This window comes from Scyliorhinus canicula, chromosome 6 (assembly GCF_902713615.1).
Source record: "Scyliorhinus canicula chromosome 6, sScyCan1.1, whole genome shotgun sequence".
Classification (NCBI taxonomy): domain Eukaryota; kingdom Metazoa; phylum Chordata; class Chondrichthyes; order Carcharhiniformes; family Scyliorhinidae; genus Scyliorhinus; species Scyliorhinus canicula.
Genome location: NC_052151.1, coordinates 201,883,246 through 201,899,762, shown reverse-complemented (window position 1 = coordinate 201,899,762; position 16,517 = coordinate 201,883,246). Strand labels below are relative to the sequence as shown.

The 16,517-nt window shown below is 47.5% G+C and overlaps 1 protein-coding gene across 1 annotated transcript; it reads left to right on the top strand.

The window, feature by feature from the left end:
• Positions 1-242: 242 nt before the first annotated feature.
• On the top strand, positions 243-15,229 carry LOC119967804 (T-lymphocyte surface antigen Ly-9-like). The gene is made up of 6 exons (XM_038800807.1): positions 243-435; positions 1,129-1,449; positions 4,929-5,228; positions 11,886-11,990; positions 12,936-12,980; positions 13,458-15,229. The coding sequence occupies exons 1-6, from the start codon at positions 381-383 to the stop codon at positions 13,502-13,504; spliced, it is 873 nt and encodes a 290-aa protein (XP_038656735.1). The 5' UTR covers positions 243-380; the 3' UTR covers positions 13,505-15,229.
• Positions 15,230-16,517: the final 1,288 nt, after the last annotated feature.

Genomic DNA, 16,517 nt, shown 5'->3' with positions numbered 1-16,517 from the left:
GTGACTGAATTACTCTGGTCTTCTCGTCAGTCTGTGGCTCAATCTAATTATTGGAACAACCTCCGGCCAGCCCTGGTTTCCTTTCTTCACCCCAGTGTCAATTGTCGGCTGCACAGCCGTCCAATGGCCGGGCTGCTCTCTGACACCGACCAGTGAGTGAGACCCTGTCAGGTCTGAGTGAAGCCTCCCTTGGCCCATCATCCAATCACACTTCAACCCTCCCCCACACAATTAGCAGTCCGGTAAAGGGACAAGGGGAGGTGTTGACTGGGTCATTAGGATCTGATCTGTCTCTTTAATCTCATCATCAAAACCCCAAATATCCCCCAAGATTGGCTCCAATCTCTCAGATCTGCTCCCCGCCCTGTTACTGCTGGAAGATGGAGTTTGGGGAATTGTTCATCTGTTGTTCGCTGGCTCTCTCCCTATCAGTCTGTGAGTTTGATTCAGTGTTTCCGGTTCTCTCTCTCTCTCTCTCTCTCTCTGAACTTTCTTTGCTTCCTCATTTGCGTTGATGTCCAAATCCTTCCTTGAGCACTGCCAAGCCCTCGGGGAGAGGTACAGAGGAAGATTTACCGGAATGGTTCCGGGAATGAGGGACTTCAGTCGGTGCGGAGAGACTGGAGAAGCTGGGGTTGTTCTTCGAGCAGAGAAAGTTAAGGGGGGGGGGGGGATTGAATCGAGACGGTCAAAATCAGGAAGTGTTCAGATGGAGTAAAGAAGGAGGAAGTGTTTCCAGTGACAGGAGGGTGGGGAACGAGAGGGACACAGATTGAAGAGAATCAGTAAAAGAAGCAGAGGGGGAGATGAGGATGAGGAGAAATGTTTTTACACAGAGAGTTGTTGTGATCTGGAAGGTTCTGTCTGAAAGGGTGGTGGGAGCAGACTCAATAGGAACTTCCAGAAAGGGGGAATGGGAGAAACACTGGAAGGGGGGAAACTTACAGGGAGTTGGGGAAGGAGGGGTGAGTGGGATGAATTAGCTTGCTCTGTCACAGAGCTAGCATGTGCACGATGGGTTGAATGGCATCTTCCTGAATGGTATGGGGCTATGAATTGAAATTCTGCCTCCAGTCACTGAGCTTGTCTCGTTCCGCACTCACTGACTGTCTCCTCTTGTTCCCTCAGTTCAGAATCAGGCTGCTCGTCTCCCTGTGAATGGATCCCTGGGTCAGTCAATCTCCCTGTCTCCAGTAATCCCACATGGATTGATGGATGTCGAGGTTATCTGGAAACGATCTTCACGCAGACTCAGAATAGCACGATACAGCAAGAAACATGTCAGTTACTTTGGGTCTGAGGATTACCAGAAACGGATCAAATTTCATCCTGGGAACTTCAGTCTGCAAATCAGTGACTTACAGAGAGAGGATGCTGGGAGTTATGAGGTGGTTTTAACAAAAGTTTCAGGAGTGGAAACTCCAGAGACCATTCAACTGGACGTGTACGGTAAGTGAGATTCTATTGGATAGACTGAGCTTTACTGATCACTGAAAGATAGGATTGAGAGGAGGCCATTCAGCCCCTCGAGCCTGTTCCAAAGTTCAATAAGATCCTGTCTGATCAGGTACATCAACTCTATCATCCCACCCAATCGCAAAATCCCTCAATCCCACTTCTGTACAAACATTGCCCATCTCAGTCTCAAATACCCTCATCGAGTGAGAAACCCGAGCTCTCCCAGGGAGAGAGAGAGAATTCCAAATCTGCAGACCCTCTGACTGAAGAACGTTCTCTTCATCTCAGTCTGGAATGGGCTGACCCCGTAACCCTGAGATACTGTGACCCCTCTGATTCTACCCTGTCCAAGTGGGGGAACAGCCTCTCGACATCTAACCTGTCAAACACACAAAAGAATTTTAGACATTGTGTATAATCCTTCCCCTGCCCCATGTAAATAAACGAGTTGTTGCTCCAACCACCGTGTCCTGGTCCAGACATTTGGAGATGCTGCTCATTGTTACTGAGAACAGAGAGGACTGCTGCCAAAATGTTCCAGGAGTTGGGGGATATTTTATTCTTTCCTGTGGACGTCACTGACACGGCCAGCCTTTATTGCCCATCCCTAATTGCCCTTGAACTCAGTCACTTGCTGGGCCTTTTCAGGGGGGCAGTTCAAGACATCACTACAGGAGTTCCTCAGGGTAGTGTCCTCGGACCAACCATTTCCAGCTGCTTCAACAGTGACCCTCCTTCCAACATCAGGTCAGATGTGCGCAGTTCTGGAATCCACATTATGGGAGGGATGTGATCGCCCTGGAAAGGGAGCAGAGGAGGTTTACCAGCATATTGCCGGGGCTGGAGAGTGTTAGTTATGAAGAGAGGTTGGACAGACTGGGGTTGTTTTCCTTGGAGCAGAGGAGACTGAGAGGGGGACATGATTGAGATGTATACAATTATGAGGGGCATAGATAGACAGGAAGAAACATTTCCCCTTGGTGGAGAGCTCAATGACCAGGGGGCATAGATTTAAGTTCAAGGGCAGGAGGTTTAGACGGGATGTGAGGAAAAAGTGCTGGAAAATGGGACTAGAATAGTTAGGTGGTTGTTTTTCACCAGCTCAGAGTTGATGGGCTGAAGGGCCTTTTCTGAGCTGGAGGATTCTGTGACTCCCTATTTGCCGATGACTGCACAATGTTCAGCACCATTTGCGACTCCTCAGATAGTGAAGCAGTCCATGTCCAAACGCAGCAAGAACGCTGGACAATATCCAGGCTTAGGCTGCAAAGTGGGAAGTAACATTTTCACCTTAAGTGCCAGGCCATGACCATCTCCTACAGGAGAGGATCGAATCATCGACCCTTGACATTCAATGGCATTACCATTGCTGAATCCCCCACAGTCAGCTTCCTGGGGAGGTTACCATTGATCAGAAGCTGAACTGAACCCAGCCATATAAATACTGTGGCCCCAAGAGCAGGTCAGAGGCTGAGAATCCTGCAGTGAGTAACTCACCTCCTGACCTCCTAAAACCTGTCCACCATCTACAAGGCACAAGTCAGGAGTGTGATGGAAAACTCTCCACTTGCCTGGATGTGTGCAGCTCCAACAGCACTCAAGAAGCTCGACACCATCCAGGACAAAGCAGTCCACTTGATTGGTACACCATTCTCAACATTGCTCTCTCCCTCCCACCGACGCACAGCAGCAGCCGTGTGTACCATCTACAAGATGCACTGCAGCAACTCCCCAAGGTTCCTCAGGCAACACCTTCCAAACCCTCGACCACTACCGTCTAGAAGGACAAGGGCAGCAGATACCTGGAAATCTCTCCGTCACAACCCTTAAGAAAATTGGCAGTCAGAGGGATCTGGATGCAAAGGTCCACAGTTCACTGAAAGAGGCAACACAGGTGGAGAAGTTAGCCAAGAAGGTATACAGCATGATTGCCTTCATTGGCCGAGGCATTGAGTATAAACATTGGCAAGTCATGTTGCAGCTGTATAGAACCTTAGTTAGGTTGCACTTGGAGTATAGTGTTCAATTCTGGTCGCCACACTACCAGCTGAATGTGGCAACAATGGAGAGGCTGTCGGATTAGGTACACTGGTCCAACACTGGCTGCAACAGGATGCAGCTTAGATCAGAAAGATACTCCAGACCTTGAAGTTGGTTCAATCTGATTTATTGAACTAATAGCACAGTTAGCACAGTTCTCTGTGAGTTCGACTCTCTACTAACTTAAGTGGGGTTACTCTGTCTGACTGAACCAGACTAGCTCTTAGCCACGTGGTGGAGGTGTGAGATTGCAACAACACCCTTGGCTGACTCTCCAAGCCGGGGAGAGGATGTGGGGTGTGGAGGTATGATTAGCATAGCTGCCTGCCATTGGTGCAGAACACCGGCTTACCATTGGCTCTGGTCGGTCATGTGCCTCTCGACCGGTTGGTTGAGACCAGTCATGTGACGGCTCCCCGATTGGTCGAGAGGATGAGTTAACCCCGCCTCCAGGGTGGGGTATAAATACCCAGTACTCCCGGTGGTCGTCCATATACTGTAATCGACCGCAGGGCTAACATCTAGCTGATTAAAGCAATACTTTTGTACAGCAACTCGTCTCGCGATCAATTGATGGTACATCAGGGGGACAGCCTCTCAACATCTCACCTGTTTTAACATAATCTAAACAAAGAATTTTAGACATTGTGTATAATCCTTCACCTGCCCCATGTAAATAAACAAGTTGTTGCTCCAACCACCAAGTCCTGGTCCAGACATGTGGAAATGCTGCTCATTGTTAATGAGAACTGAGACGACAGCCTGGAATATGTTCCAGGAATCAGAGGATATTTTATTCTTTCCTGGGATATGAATGTCACCGTTAAGGCCAGCATTTGTTGCCCATCCCACCAGCTGCTGGGATGGGATTTGAACCCGTGTCAGGAGATCATTAGTCTGGGCCTCTGGATTACTGATCCAGTGACATCACCACGACACTACCATCTCCCTTGAGCTTGGTATAGAGTGATGACTGTATCTAGAGTCTCCCTATTGTGTACCCAGACTGATCTTGTTTAACCTGTTAACCGTCAGACTGAGAGGGTGCACTCCACATAACAAGGGTCACAGGGACCACTGACGGGAGTCACCAATGAGACTGATCCAGACAGAAATCCCAGGATGCAATCCCAAAACATGGACAATCACAGAGTGGGAGTGAATGAGTGTTTGTGATTGTAGTGAAAGAGTGTGTAACACACTGCGTATGTTCCATCCAGCCGGCATATTGACACATGTGACCTGTTTGAACTCAGTGGGATGAGGGGATGGTTAAGATGGTGGATGGAGGGATGGAGGGATGGAGGGGGGGGGGTCAGAGTTTTCTTTTGAGGGTCTGAAGTAGGGGTGAGGGTGCTGGATATTGAGGTGTCCCACGAGGGTCGACATTCCTTCCTCATGTTTCTTTTGTCTATTGATTTGAATGGCAGAGCCTGTGACAGGAACAAAGATCAGCTATAAACTCATCGAGAATTGTAACCTGACCCTGACCTGCTCAGTGAACACAGGCGACAACATCAGCTTCAGATGGTGGAGGGGACAAGAAGCATTGAGAAACGGCAGCTCCCATCATCTCTCCGACAATGGACAGGAATTACAGCTTCACTTCACAGAGGAGACCAACGACGCTGTGTACGTGTGTGAGGCCAGGAACCCAGTCAGTGAGGGCACTGCACAATTCAACACTGCACAATTCAACGTGAGTGGCGTCTGTAAAGGAATCAAACCTGGTGAGTCATAGAGAGAGAAATAAGCAACTAACATTAGATATTACACAGTAAAATGCTGTACCTGTCCTGCGAGTGTTTGATGGGGACAGTGCCGAGGGAGCTTTACTCTGTATCTAACCCCGTGCTGTACCTGTCCTGCGAGTGTTTGATGGGGACAGTGCCGAGGGAGCTTTACTCTGTATCTAACCCCGTGCTGTACCTGTCCTGGGAGTGTTTGATGGGGACAGTGTAGAGGGAGCTTTACTCTGTATCTAACCCCATGCTGTCCCTGTCCTGGGAGTGTTTGATGGGGACAGTGTAGAGGGAGCTTTACTCTGTATCTAACCCCGTGCTGTGCCTGCCCTGGGAGTGTTTGATGGAGACAGTGGATTGGGAGCTTTACTCTGTATCTAACCCCGTGCTGTGCCTGCCCTGGGAGTGTTTGATGGGGACAGTGTAGAGGGAGCTTTACTCTGTATCTAACCCCGTGCTGTACCTGTCCTGCGAGTGTTTGATAGGGACAGTGTAGAGGGAGCTTTACTCTGTATCTAACCCCGTGCTGTGCCTGCCCTGGGAATGTTTGATGGGGACAGTGTAGAGGGAGCTTTACTCTGTATCTAACCCCGTGCTGTACCTGTCCTGCGAGTGTTTGATGGGGACAGTGTCGAGGGAGCTTTACTCTGTATCTAACCCCGTGCTGTACCTGTCCTGGGAGTGTTTGATGGGTACAGTGTAGAGGGAGCTTTACTCTGTATCTAACCCCTTGCTGTACCTGTCCTGGGAGTGTTTGATGGGGACAGTGTAGAGGGAGCTTTACTCTGTATCTAACCCTGTGCTGTACCTGTCCTGGGAGTGTTTGATGGGGACAGTGTAGAGTGAGCTTTACTCTGTATCTAACCCCGTGCTGTGCCTGCCCTGGGAATATTTGATGGGGACAGCGTAGAGGGAGATTTATTCTGTATCTAACCCCATGCAGTACCTGTCCTGGGAGTGTTTGATGGGGCAGTGTAGAGGGAGAATTACGAACCCTATGATTATTATCTCTGTTATCTCTGGGTTGTTACCCGTGCCACGTGCTAGCGAAGTGAGAAATAAGGAGAGAGAGGAGTTGAACACGTGGCTACAGGGATGGTGCAGGAGGGAGGGTTTTGGTTTCCTGGATAATTGGGGCTCATTCTGGGGTAGGTGGGACCTCTACAAACAGGATGGTCTTCACCTGAACCAGAGGGGTACCAATATCCTGGGGGGGAGATTTGCTAGTGCTCTTCGGGGGAGTTTAAACTAATTCAGCAGGGGTATGGGAACCTAAATTGTAGTCCCAGTGTACAGGATGTTGAGAGTAATGAGGTCAGGGATAGGTTTAAAAATTCGAAAGAGGGCACCGGCAAGCAGGGCGCTGGTTTGAAGTGTGTCTACTTCAACGCTAGGAGCATCCGGAATAAGGTGGGTGAGCTTGCAGCATGGGTTTGTACCTGGGATCTCGATGTTGTGGCGATTTCGGAGACATGGGTAGAGCAGGGACAGGAATGGTTGTTGCAGGTTCCAGGATTTAGATGTTTCTGTAAGAACAGAGAAGATGGTAAAAGAGGGGGGGGTGTGGCATTGTTAATCAAGGAAAGTATTACGGCGGTAGAAAGGACGCTTGAGGACTCGTCTACTGAGGCAGTATGGGCCGAGGTGAGGAACAGTAGAGGAGAGGTCACCCTGTTGGGAGTTGTCTATAGACCTCCGAATAGTTCCAGAGATGTAGAGGAAAGGATTGCAAAGATGATTCTTGACAGGAGCGAGAGTAACAGGGTAGTTGTTATGGGGGACTTTAACTTTCCAAATATTGACTGGAAATACTATAGTTCGAGTGCTATAGATGGGTCAGTTTTTGTGCAGTGTGTGCAGGAGGGTTTTCTGACACAGTATGTAGACAGGCCAACAAGGGGCGAGGCCACATTGGATTTGGTACTGGGTAATGAACCCGGCCAGGTGTTAGATTTAGATGTAGGTGAGCACTTTGGTGATAGTGATCACAATTCGGTTATGTTCACTTTAGTGATGGGCAGGGATAGGTATATACCGCAAGGCAATAAATATAGCTGGGCGAAGGGCACTTATGATGCTATTCGGCAAGATTTAGGATGTATAGGATGGGGAAGGAAACTGCAGGGGATGGGTACAATCGAAATGTGGAGCTTTTTCAAGGAACAGCTACTGCGTGTCCTTGATAGGTATGTACCTGTCAGGCAGGGAGGAAGTTGTCGAGCAAGGGAACCGTGGTTTACTAAGGAAGTTGAAGCACTTGTCAAGAGGAAGAAGAAGGCTTATGTTAGGATGAGACATGAAGGCTCAGTTAGGGCACTTGAGAGTTACAAGTTAGCCAGGAAGGACCTAAAGGGAGAGTTAAGAAGAGCGAGGAGAGGACACGAAAAGTCGTTGGCGGATAGGATCAAGGAAAACCCTAAGGCTTTCTATAGGTATATCAGGAACAAAAGAATGACTAGAGTAAGATTAGGGCCAATCAAGGATAGTAGTGGAAAGTTGTGTGTGGAATCAGAGGAGATAGGGGAAGCATTAAATGGATATTTTTCATCAGTGTTTACACTGGAGAAAGACAATGTTGTCGAGGAGAACACTCAGGTTCAGTCGACCAGGCTAGATGGAATAGAGGTTCAAAAGGAGGAGGTGTTAGCAATTTTAGAAAATGTCAAAATAGATAAGTCCCCTGGGCCAGATGGGATTTATCCTAGGATTCTCTGGGAAGCCAGGGAGGAGATTGCAGAGCCTTTGTCCTTGATCTTTATGTCGTCTTTGTCGACAGGAATAGTGCTGGAAGACTGGAGGATAGCAAATGTTGTCCCCTTGTTCAAGAAGGGGAGTAGAGACAACCCTGGTAATTATTGACCTGTGAGCCTTACTTCGGTTGTGGGTAAAATGTTGGAAAAGGTTATAAGAGATAGGGTTTATAATCATCTTGAAAAGAACAAGTTGATTAGCGATACTCAACACGGTTTTGTGAAGGGTAGGTCATGCCTCACAAACCTTATTGAGTTTTTTGAGAAGGTGACCAAACAGGTGGATCAGGGTAAAGCTGTTGATGTGGTGTATATGGATTTCAGTAAGGCGTTTGATAAGGTTCCCCACGGTAGGCTATTGCAGAAAATAAGTAAGTATGGAATTGAAGGTGATTTAGCGGTTTGGATCAGTAATTGGCTAGCTGAAAGAAGACAGAGGGTGGTGGTTGATAGCAAATGTTCATCCTGGAGTTCAGTTACTAGTGGTGTACCGCAAGGATCTGTTTTGGGGCCACTGCTGTTTGTCATTTTTATAAATGACCTGGAAGAGGGTGTAGAAGGATGGGTTAGTAAATTTGCAGATGACACGAAGGTCGGTGGAGTTGTGGATAGTGCTGAAGGATGTTATAAGATACAGAGGGACATAGATAAGCTGCAGAGCTGGGCTGAGAGGTGGCAGATGGAGTTTAATGCGGAAAAGTGTGAGGTGGTTAGGGATCCTCTCGGAAGGAGCGATCACAATATGGTGGAATTTAAAATACAGATGGAGGGTGAGAAAGTAAAATCAAATACTAGTGTTTTGTGTTTAAACAAAGGAGATTACAAGGGGATGAGAGAAGAACTAGCTAAGGTAGACTGGGAGCTAAGACTTTATGGTGGAACAGTTGAGGAGCAGTGGAGAACCTTCCAAGCGATTTTTCACAGTGCTCAGCAAAGGTTTATACCAACAAAAAGGAAGGACGGAAGAAAGAGGGAAAATCGACCGTGGATATCTAAGGAAATAAGGGAGAGTATCAAATTGAAGGAAAAAGCATATAAAGTGGCAAAGATTGCTGGGAGATTAGAGGACTGGGAAATCTTTAGGGGGCAACAGAAAGCTACTAAAAAAGCTATAAAGAAGAGTAAGATAGAGTATGAGAGTAAACTTGCTCAGAATATAAAAACAGACAGTAAAAGTTTTTACAAACATATAAGACAAAAAAGAATGGCTAAGGTAAATATTGGTCCTTTAGAGGATGAGAAGGGAGTTTTAATAATGGGAAATGAGGAAATGGCTGAGGAACTGAACAGGTTTTTTGGGTCGGTCTTCACAGTGGAAGACACAAATAACATGCCAGTGACTGATAGAAATGAGGCAATGACAGGTGAGGACCTTGAGACGATTGTTATCACTAAGGAGGGAGTGATGGGCAAGCTAATGAGGCTAAAGGTAGACAAGTCTCCTGGCCCTGATGGAATGCATCCCAGAGTGCTAAAAGAGATGGCTAGGGAAATTGCAGATGCACTAGTGATAATTTACCGAAATTCACTAGACTCTGGGGTGGTCCCGGTGGATTGGAAATTAGCAAACGTGACGCCACTGTTTAAAAAAGGAGGTAGGCAGAAAGCAGGAAATTATAGGCCAGTGAGTTTAACTTCGGTAATAGGGAAGATGCTGGAATCTATCATCAAGGAAGAAATTGCGAGGCATCTGGATAGAAATTGTCCCATTGGGCAGACGCAGCATGGGTTCGTAAAAGGCAGGTCGTGCCTAACTAATTTAGTGGAATTTTTTGAGGACATTACCAGTGCAGTAGATAACGGGGAGCCGATGGATGTGGTATATCTGGATTTCCAGAAAGCCTTTGACAAGGTGCCACACAAAAGGTTGCTGCATAAGAAAAAGATGCATGGCATTAAGGGTAAAGTAGTAGCATTGATAGAGGATTGATTAATTAATAGAAAGCAAAGAGTTGGGATAAATGGGTGTTTCTCTGGTTGGCGATCAGTAGCTAGTGGTGTCCCTCAGGGATCCGTGTTGGGCCCACAATTGTTCACAATTTACATTGATGATTTGGAGTTGGGGACCAAGGGCAATGTGTCCAAGTTTGCAGAAGACACTAAGATGAGTGGTAAAGCGAAAAGTGCAGAGGATACTGTAAGTCTGCAGAGGGATTTGGATAGGTTAAGTGAATGGGCTCGGGTCTGGCAGATGGAATACAATGTTGACAAATGTGAGGTTATCCATTTTGGTAGGAATAACAGCAAACGGGATTATTATTTAAACGATAAAATATTAAAGCATGCCGCTGTTCACAGAGACTTGGGTGTGCTAGTGCATGAGTCACAGAAGGTTGGTTTACAAGTGCAACAGGTGATTAAGAAGGCAAATGGAATTTTGTCCTTCATTGCTGGAGGGATGGAGTTTAAGACTAGGGAGGTTATGTTGCAATTGTATAAGGTGTTAGTGCGGCCACACCTGGAGTATTGTGTTCAGTTTTGGTCTCCTTACTTGAGAAAGGACGTACTGGCGCTGGAGGGTGTGCAGAGGAGATTCACTAGGTTAATCCCAGAGCTGAAGGGGTTGGATTATGAGGAGAGGTTGAGTAGACTGGGACTGTACTCGTTGGAATTTAGAAGGATGAGGGGGGATCTTATAGAAACATTTAAAATTATGAAGGGAATAGATAGGATAGATGCGGGCAGCTTGTTTCCACTGGCGGGTGACAGCAGAACTAGGGGGCATAGCCTCAAAATAAGGGGAAGTAGATTTAGAACTGAGTTTAGGAGGAACTTCTTCACCCAAAGGGTTGTGAATCTATGGAATTCCTTGCCCAGTGAAGCAGTTGAGGCTCCTTCATTACATGTTTTTAAGGTAAAGATAGATAGTTTTTTGAAGAATAAAGGGATTAAGGGTTATGGTGTTCAGGCCGGAAAGTGGAGCTGAGTCCACAAAAGATCAGCCATGATCTCATTGAATGGCCGAGCAGGCTCGAGGGGCCAGATGGCCTACTCCTGCTCCTAGTTCTTATGTTCTTATGTTCTTATGTTCTTATGGTTCACTTTGGAAGGAGTAACAGGAATGCAGAGTACTGGGCTAATGGCAAGATTCTTGGTAGTGTAGATGAACAGAGAGATCTCGGCATCCAGGTACATAAATCCCTGAAAGTTGCCACCCAGGTTTATAGGGCTGTTAAGAAGGCATATGGTGTGCTAGCCTTTATAAGCAGAGGGATTGAGTTTCGGAACCACAAGGTCATGCTGCAGCTGTACATAACTCTGGTGCGGCCGCACCTGGAGTACTGTGTGCAGTTCTGGTCACCACATTATAGGAAGGATGTGGAAGCTTTGGAAAGGGTTCAGAGGAGATTTACTAGGATGTTGCCTGGTATGGAAGGAAGGTCTTACGAGGAAAGGCTCAGGGACTTGAGGTTGTTTTCGTTAGAGAGGAAAAGGCTGAGAGGTGACTTAATAGAGACATATAAGATAGTCAGAGGGTTAGATAGGGTGGACAGTGAGAATATTTTTCCTCGGATGGTGATGACGAACACGAGGGGACATAGCTTTAAATTGAGGGGTGGTAGATATAGGACAGATGTCAGAGGCAGTTTCTTTACTCAGAGAGTAGTAGGGGTGTGGAACACCCTGCCTGCAACAGTAGTAGACTCGCCAACTTTAAGGGCATTTAAGTGGTCACTGGATAGACATATGGATGAAAATGGAATAGTGTAGGTCAGATAGGCTTCAGATGGTTTCACAGGTCGGCGCAACATCGAGGGCCGAAGGGCCCACACTGCGCTGTAGTGTTCTATGTTCTATGTTCTTTGATGAGTCAAGAATTGATGAAAGGTTTTGTGACTGAGCTCTGAAATATGTCTCTATAAAATTATTTTTCTTTCCCCTTCCCCCTCCCCAGCTGAACAATCCTGTTGCTCTCCGTGTTATGTGAAGTTGATCATTTCTGTCACCATCCTGACTATTCTGCTCTCGGTCATTGTCATCGTCCAAGTGATCAGCAAACGTTGAGTATTCAGACATCATTTCTGAATTGTACTGAGTGTTAATGTTCAATATTCCTAGATATTATGATGGAGACAGAGTGATGGAGAAAGAGAGACAAATAGAGAATGAGACAGAGCGAGACAGAGAGAGAGGTAAAGGGAGGTAGAGTTGGAGAAAAGAGAGGGAGGGAGATTGGAAGAGAAAGAGGGCCAATAATTGAAAGAGTTAAAGAAAGAGAGAGAGATTGCGAGAGCCAGGGTGGGAGACAATTTGAGCGATGCATTGAGTGAGAGAGGAGAGAATGAGAGAAAGAATGAGTGGGCAGGAGACAGAAAGAGAGAGAAAGACCACAAAAGAGAGGCTGTGATTGAGGGGAAAAGTGACAGAGAGAATCTACAGAACCCCTACAGTGCAGAATGAGGCCATTCGACTCAACAACCCTGTACCGACCCTATCTCGGCCCCCTCCCCCGAACTATCGAACAACCCCGCAACCCACCAAAACTGCACGTCCTGAGACACAAGATAACCAATCTACCCAACCTCCATATCTTTGGACACTAAGGGGCAATTTAGGATGGTCAATCCAACTGTTCTTCACACCTTTGGGCTTTGGCAGGAAACTGGAGCACCCCGAGGAAACCCACGCAGACATGGGGAAGGAGAGAGAGTGAGAAACAGACAGAGAGAAAAGAATGTGAGAGAGAAGTGGTTGAGAGAGGCAGGGTTGAGAGACACAGCAAAGAGGACGAGCGGTGGGGGTAGTAAGAGAGAGAGATAATGAATGAGTGTGGCGTGGTGAGATGGAATGGGAGAGAGAATGAATGAGAAGTAGGGTGAGAGGGAGATTGAAGGTAGAGTGACGGAGAGAGAGGACAATGAAGAGAAGAAACAGACCGATAGAGATTAGGATCCAGCACTGTGTCAGCTCACTGATCTCCCTCCTTCTCTCTGCCCTCTCTCAGGCACCCAGTTGCGGGGTCGGAGAACGTGGATGCAAACTCGGAAAGGTTGGTGACTCCTTCCGTAGACTCATATCCCCCTCCCCCACCTCCCTTCATTTAAAATCTTCTTCACTTCCTGCAATCCATCCCCCCCTCCTGCGCCCTCCTCCATTGACCCTCCACTCCACATTCTCTTCCATTCCCTCCCCTTCCCATCTCCCTCACCCTCCTGTCTCTGTCACTTTCCTCACCTCTCCCTTGCTCTCCTCCTGTTCCTTCAAAACGTCTTTCCCCATTCTCTCCTTCACCTCCCTTTCCCTCAACTTTCCCTCCTCTCAAATCTCCCTTCACTTCCCTCCCGCACCCTCTCCCTCCCATCATCTCCTCCCTCTGCACTCCCTCCCCTTTCATCTCCTCTCCCTCCCCTCTCTTCCTTCCCCTATCCCTCCCTCTCCCTCCTCACCCTCCCCTCCCCTTCCCTCTCCCTCTCCTGTTCTCTCCCTCTCCTCTGTGCTGACATTGTGATTCCTGACTCCCTCACAGAGCTGCGTGGAGGGACAGAGGGACCTCTCTCTGAGCTGGATGGATGAAGAGATGGAGGACGCGTATTGAGGAGGTGAAAGGAGTGAAGGGAGTGTTCCAGCTGTCTCAGGAACTATCTCAAACTGTCCCAGGCTGTTTTCAGAGCGCAGTCCACTGTTACCCCAATGGGAAAAATCACAAAACACCCAGCCATGCACAGCAAGATCCCAGCTGCAGCCAACGTGAGGCTGACTTTCAGCCCCGTGACAAGATTGAGAATGACAGAAAGAGGGAATATCCCATATTCAGGAAGAGAGATCTCAGATTTTCCTGATGTGTGCTCACTGCAATCTTCACACAGACTGAATTTCACGGCTCTGAATGACCCGGGCGTAGAGTGGACTGGGGGTCATCTTCTCCGTGTTGTTCAATCTGGGCCGATCATTGAAATAGAGGATTTTCCCCAATCTTTGAAGTGACTCGGCTGCTGAAACTCCAACCCGTGGACATTGAGTCCCAGACTCGACTATTCCAAAGCTCCCCCAGCTGGTCTCCCGTCTGCCACCTCCTGTAAACATCAGTTCATCCAAAACTCTGCTGTCCCCATGTCCCAAACTCACATCAAGAACCATTCACCTGTCGCCCCCTGTGCTCGCTGGTCTACATTGTCTCCCAGTCCAATTCACTCACCCTCCTGGTCAAATCCCAATATGACCTCTTTACTATCGCTGTGACCTCCGCCCACCCCACCCCCCCCAGCCCATACAACCCTCCATACCTCCGTAAAACCATTCCTATCTCTGTAACCTTCTCAAGCCCTGACAAACTTTCGTAACTCTGTGACCTTCTCCAGCAGATATAACCCTCCCTATCTCCGTATCCTTCTCAAGCTCCTAAAAACCTGTGCAGTTGTGTAACCACGGCCAGCCTCTATAGAATCATAGCATTTACAGTGCAGAAGGAGGCCATTCGGCCCATCAAGTCTGCACCGGCTCTTTGAAAGAGCACCCTACCCAAGCCCACACCTCCACCCCATTCCCATAACCACACCCAGGGTGTGCCAGGGTCTCCCGGAGGAAACCCACGCACACACGGGGAGGACGTGCAGACTCCACACAGACAATGACCCAAGCCAATCGAACCTGGGACCCTGGGGCTGTGAAGCAATTGTGCTAACCACTGTGCTATCGTGCTGCCCCTATAATCCTCCCTATTTCTGTAACCTTCCCTGGAGCCCCTCTGCCATGAACAGTGTAAGTATGGCACAATCCCTGTGCCTAAGGGAGATCCCAGATCCCACCAGTCATACTCCACGTCTGATGCCTCAAAGGTGCTCGAAGCCTTTTCAGTAAAGTAAAGGTAAACCATAATTTTCCTCTGGATATCCGACCGTATAACCTAATCAATCTCCCTCCCCCTTTACTGTTAGCTACTGCATTATTAAGCATTTTCAAATCAATGGATTGCAATTAAGCTCTGACTGACCTTGGAACTTGCCTTTTTGCCCGACTTCCATCCTCAAACTACTGCATCAAACCACTAATTATTTAACACATAATTAATATATCCACCATGACATTGCTCCTGGTTAGTGCTCTGACAAGTTGTTATCACAACTTATTAAATAGTGCAGCAGAGATCAAATCGATTATAGATTGTGTTCACTGGAGTTAAGAAGAATGAGGGGGGCTCTCATAGAAACCTATAAAATTCCAAGAGGACAAGCCAGGGAAGATTCTGGAAGGATGTTCCCGATGGGGACAGGTAGATGCAGGATGGATGTTGCCGATGGGGACAGGGTAGATGCAGGAAGGATGTTCCCGATGGGGACAGGGTAGATGCAGGAAGGATGTTCCCGATGGGGACAGGGTAGATGCAGGAAGGATGTTCCCGATGGAGACAGGGTAGATGCAGGAAGGATGTTCCCGATGGGGACAGGGTAGATGCAGGAAGGATGTTCCCGATGGGGACAGGGTAGATGCAGGAAGGATGTTCCCGATGGGGACAGGGTAGATGCAGGAAGGATGTTCCCGATGGAGACAGGGTAGATGCAGGAAGGATGTTCCCGATGGAGACAGGGTAGATGCAGGAAGGATGTTCCCAATGGGGACAGGGTAGATGCAGGAAGGATGTTCCCGATGGGGACAGGGTAGATGCAGGAAGGATGTTCCCGATGGGGACAGGGTAGATGCAGGAAGGATGTTCCCGATGGAGACAGGGTAGATGCAGGAAGGATGTTCCCGATGGAGACAGGGTAGATGCAGGAAGGATGTTCCCAATGGGGACAGGGTAGACGCAGGAAGGCTGTTCCCAATGGCAGGTTTGTCCAGAACCAGGGCTCTCAGTCTGAGGATATGGGGTGGACCATTGAGGACAGAGATGAGGAGAAATTTCTTCACCCAGATAGTGGTCGGCCTGTGGAATTTGTTACCATAGGAAGGAGTTGAGGTCAACAAATTGCATGTTTTCAAGGAGTTAGATATTGCACATAGGGCGAAGGGGAAAACAGGATTCAGCTATTGAATTGGATGATCAGCCATGATCATAATGAATGGCAACGCTGGCTTGAAGGGCGTAATGTCCTCCTCCTGCTCCTATTTTCTATGTTTTATTAGGAATGCTGTAATGAATATGTAGTCTCGTAATTCATGTTTTAGGAAGTGGATTTATTTTAATGTGGATAAATAGGAAAGCAAGATTAAGAAACTGATGTACAACACTCAATGTAAATGCAAATCAAACAAATCTGGATTAATTTACAGTTATAAGGTAACCTGAGTTTACATTATTGTGTCAGAGGGAGAACGGCAAATTTGAACAAAGAATGACTCATTTCTAAGTTTGTAATGGAGTTAGAAGGTCCACACTTACCTAAATCAATTAGTTTCATAGATCCTGAGGTTATTTTGAATGTAAGAAAATTAAGTTGCATTTCTATTTGGAACATCCAAAAGCATGCCAGGTAGCCATGAAGATGGGCTGGAGGCATCTACAATCGTCTGGTTCATAGATCTGCAGTTTCTGACCAAAGCTAATTGCAGATTTGGTCCTGCACAGGTTGAACCTGATTGAGAATTTATG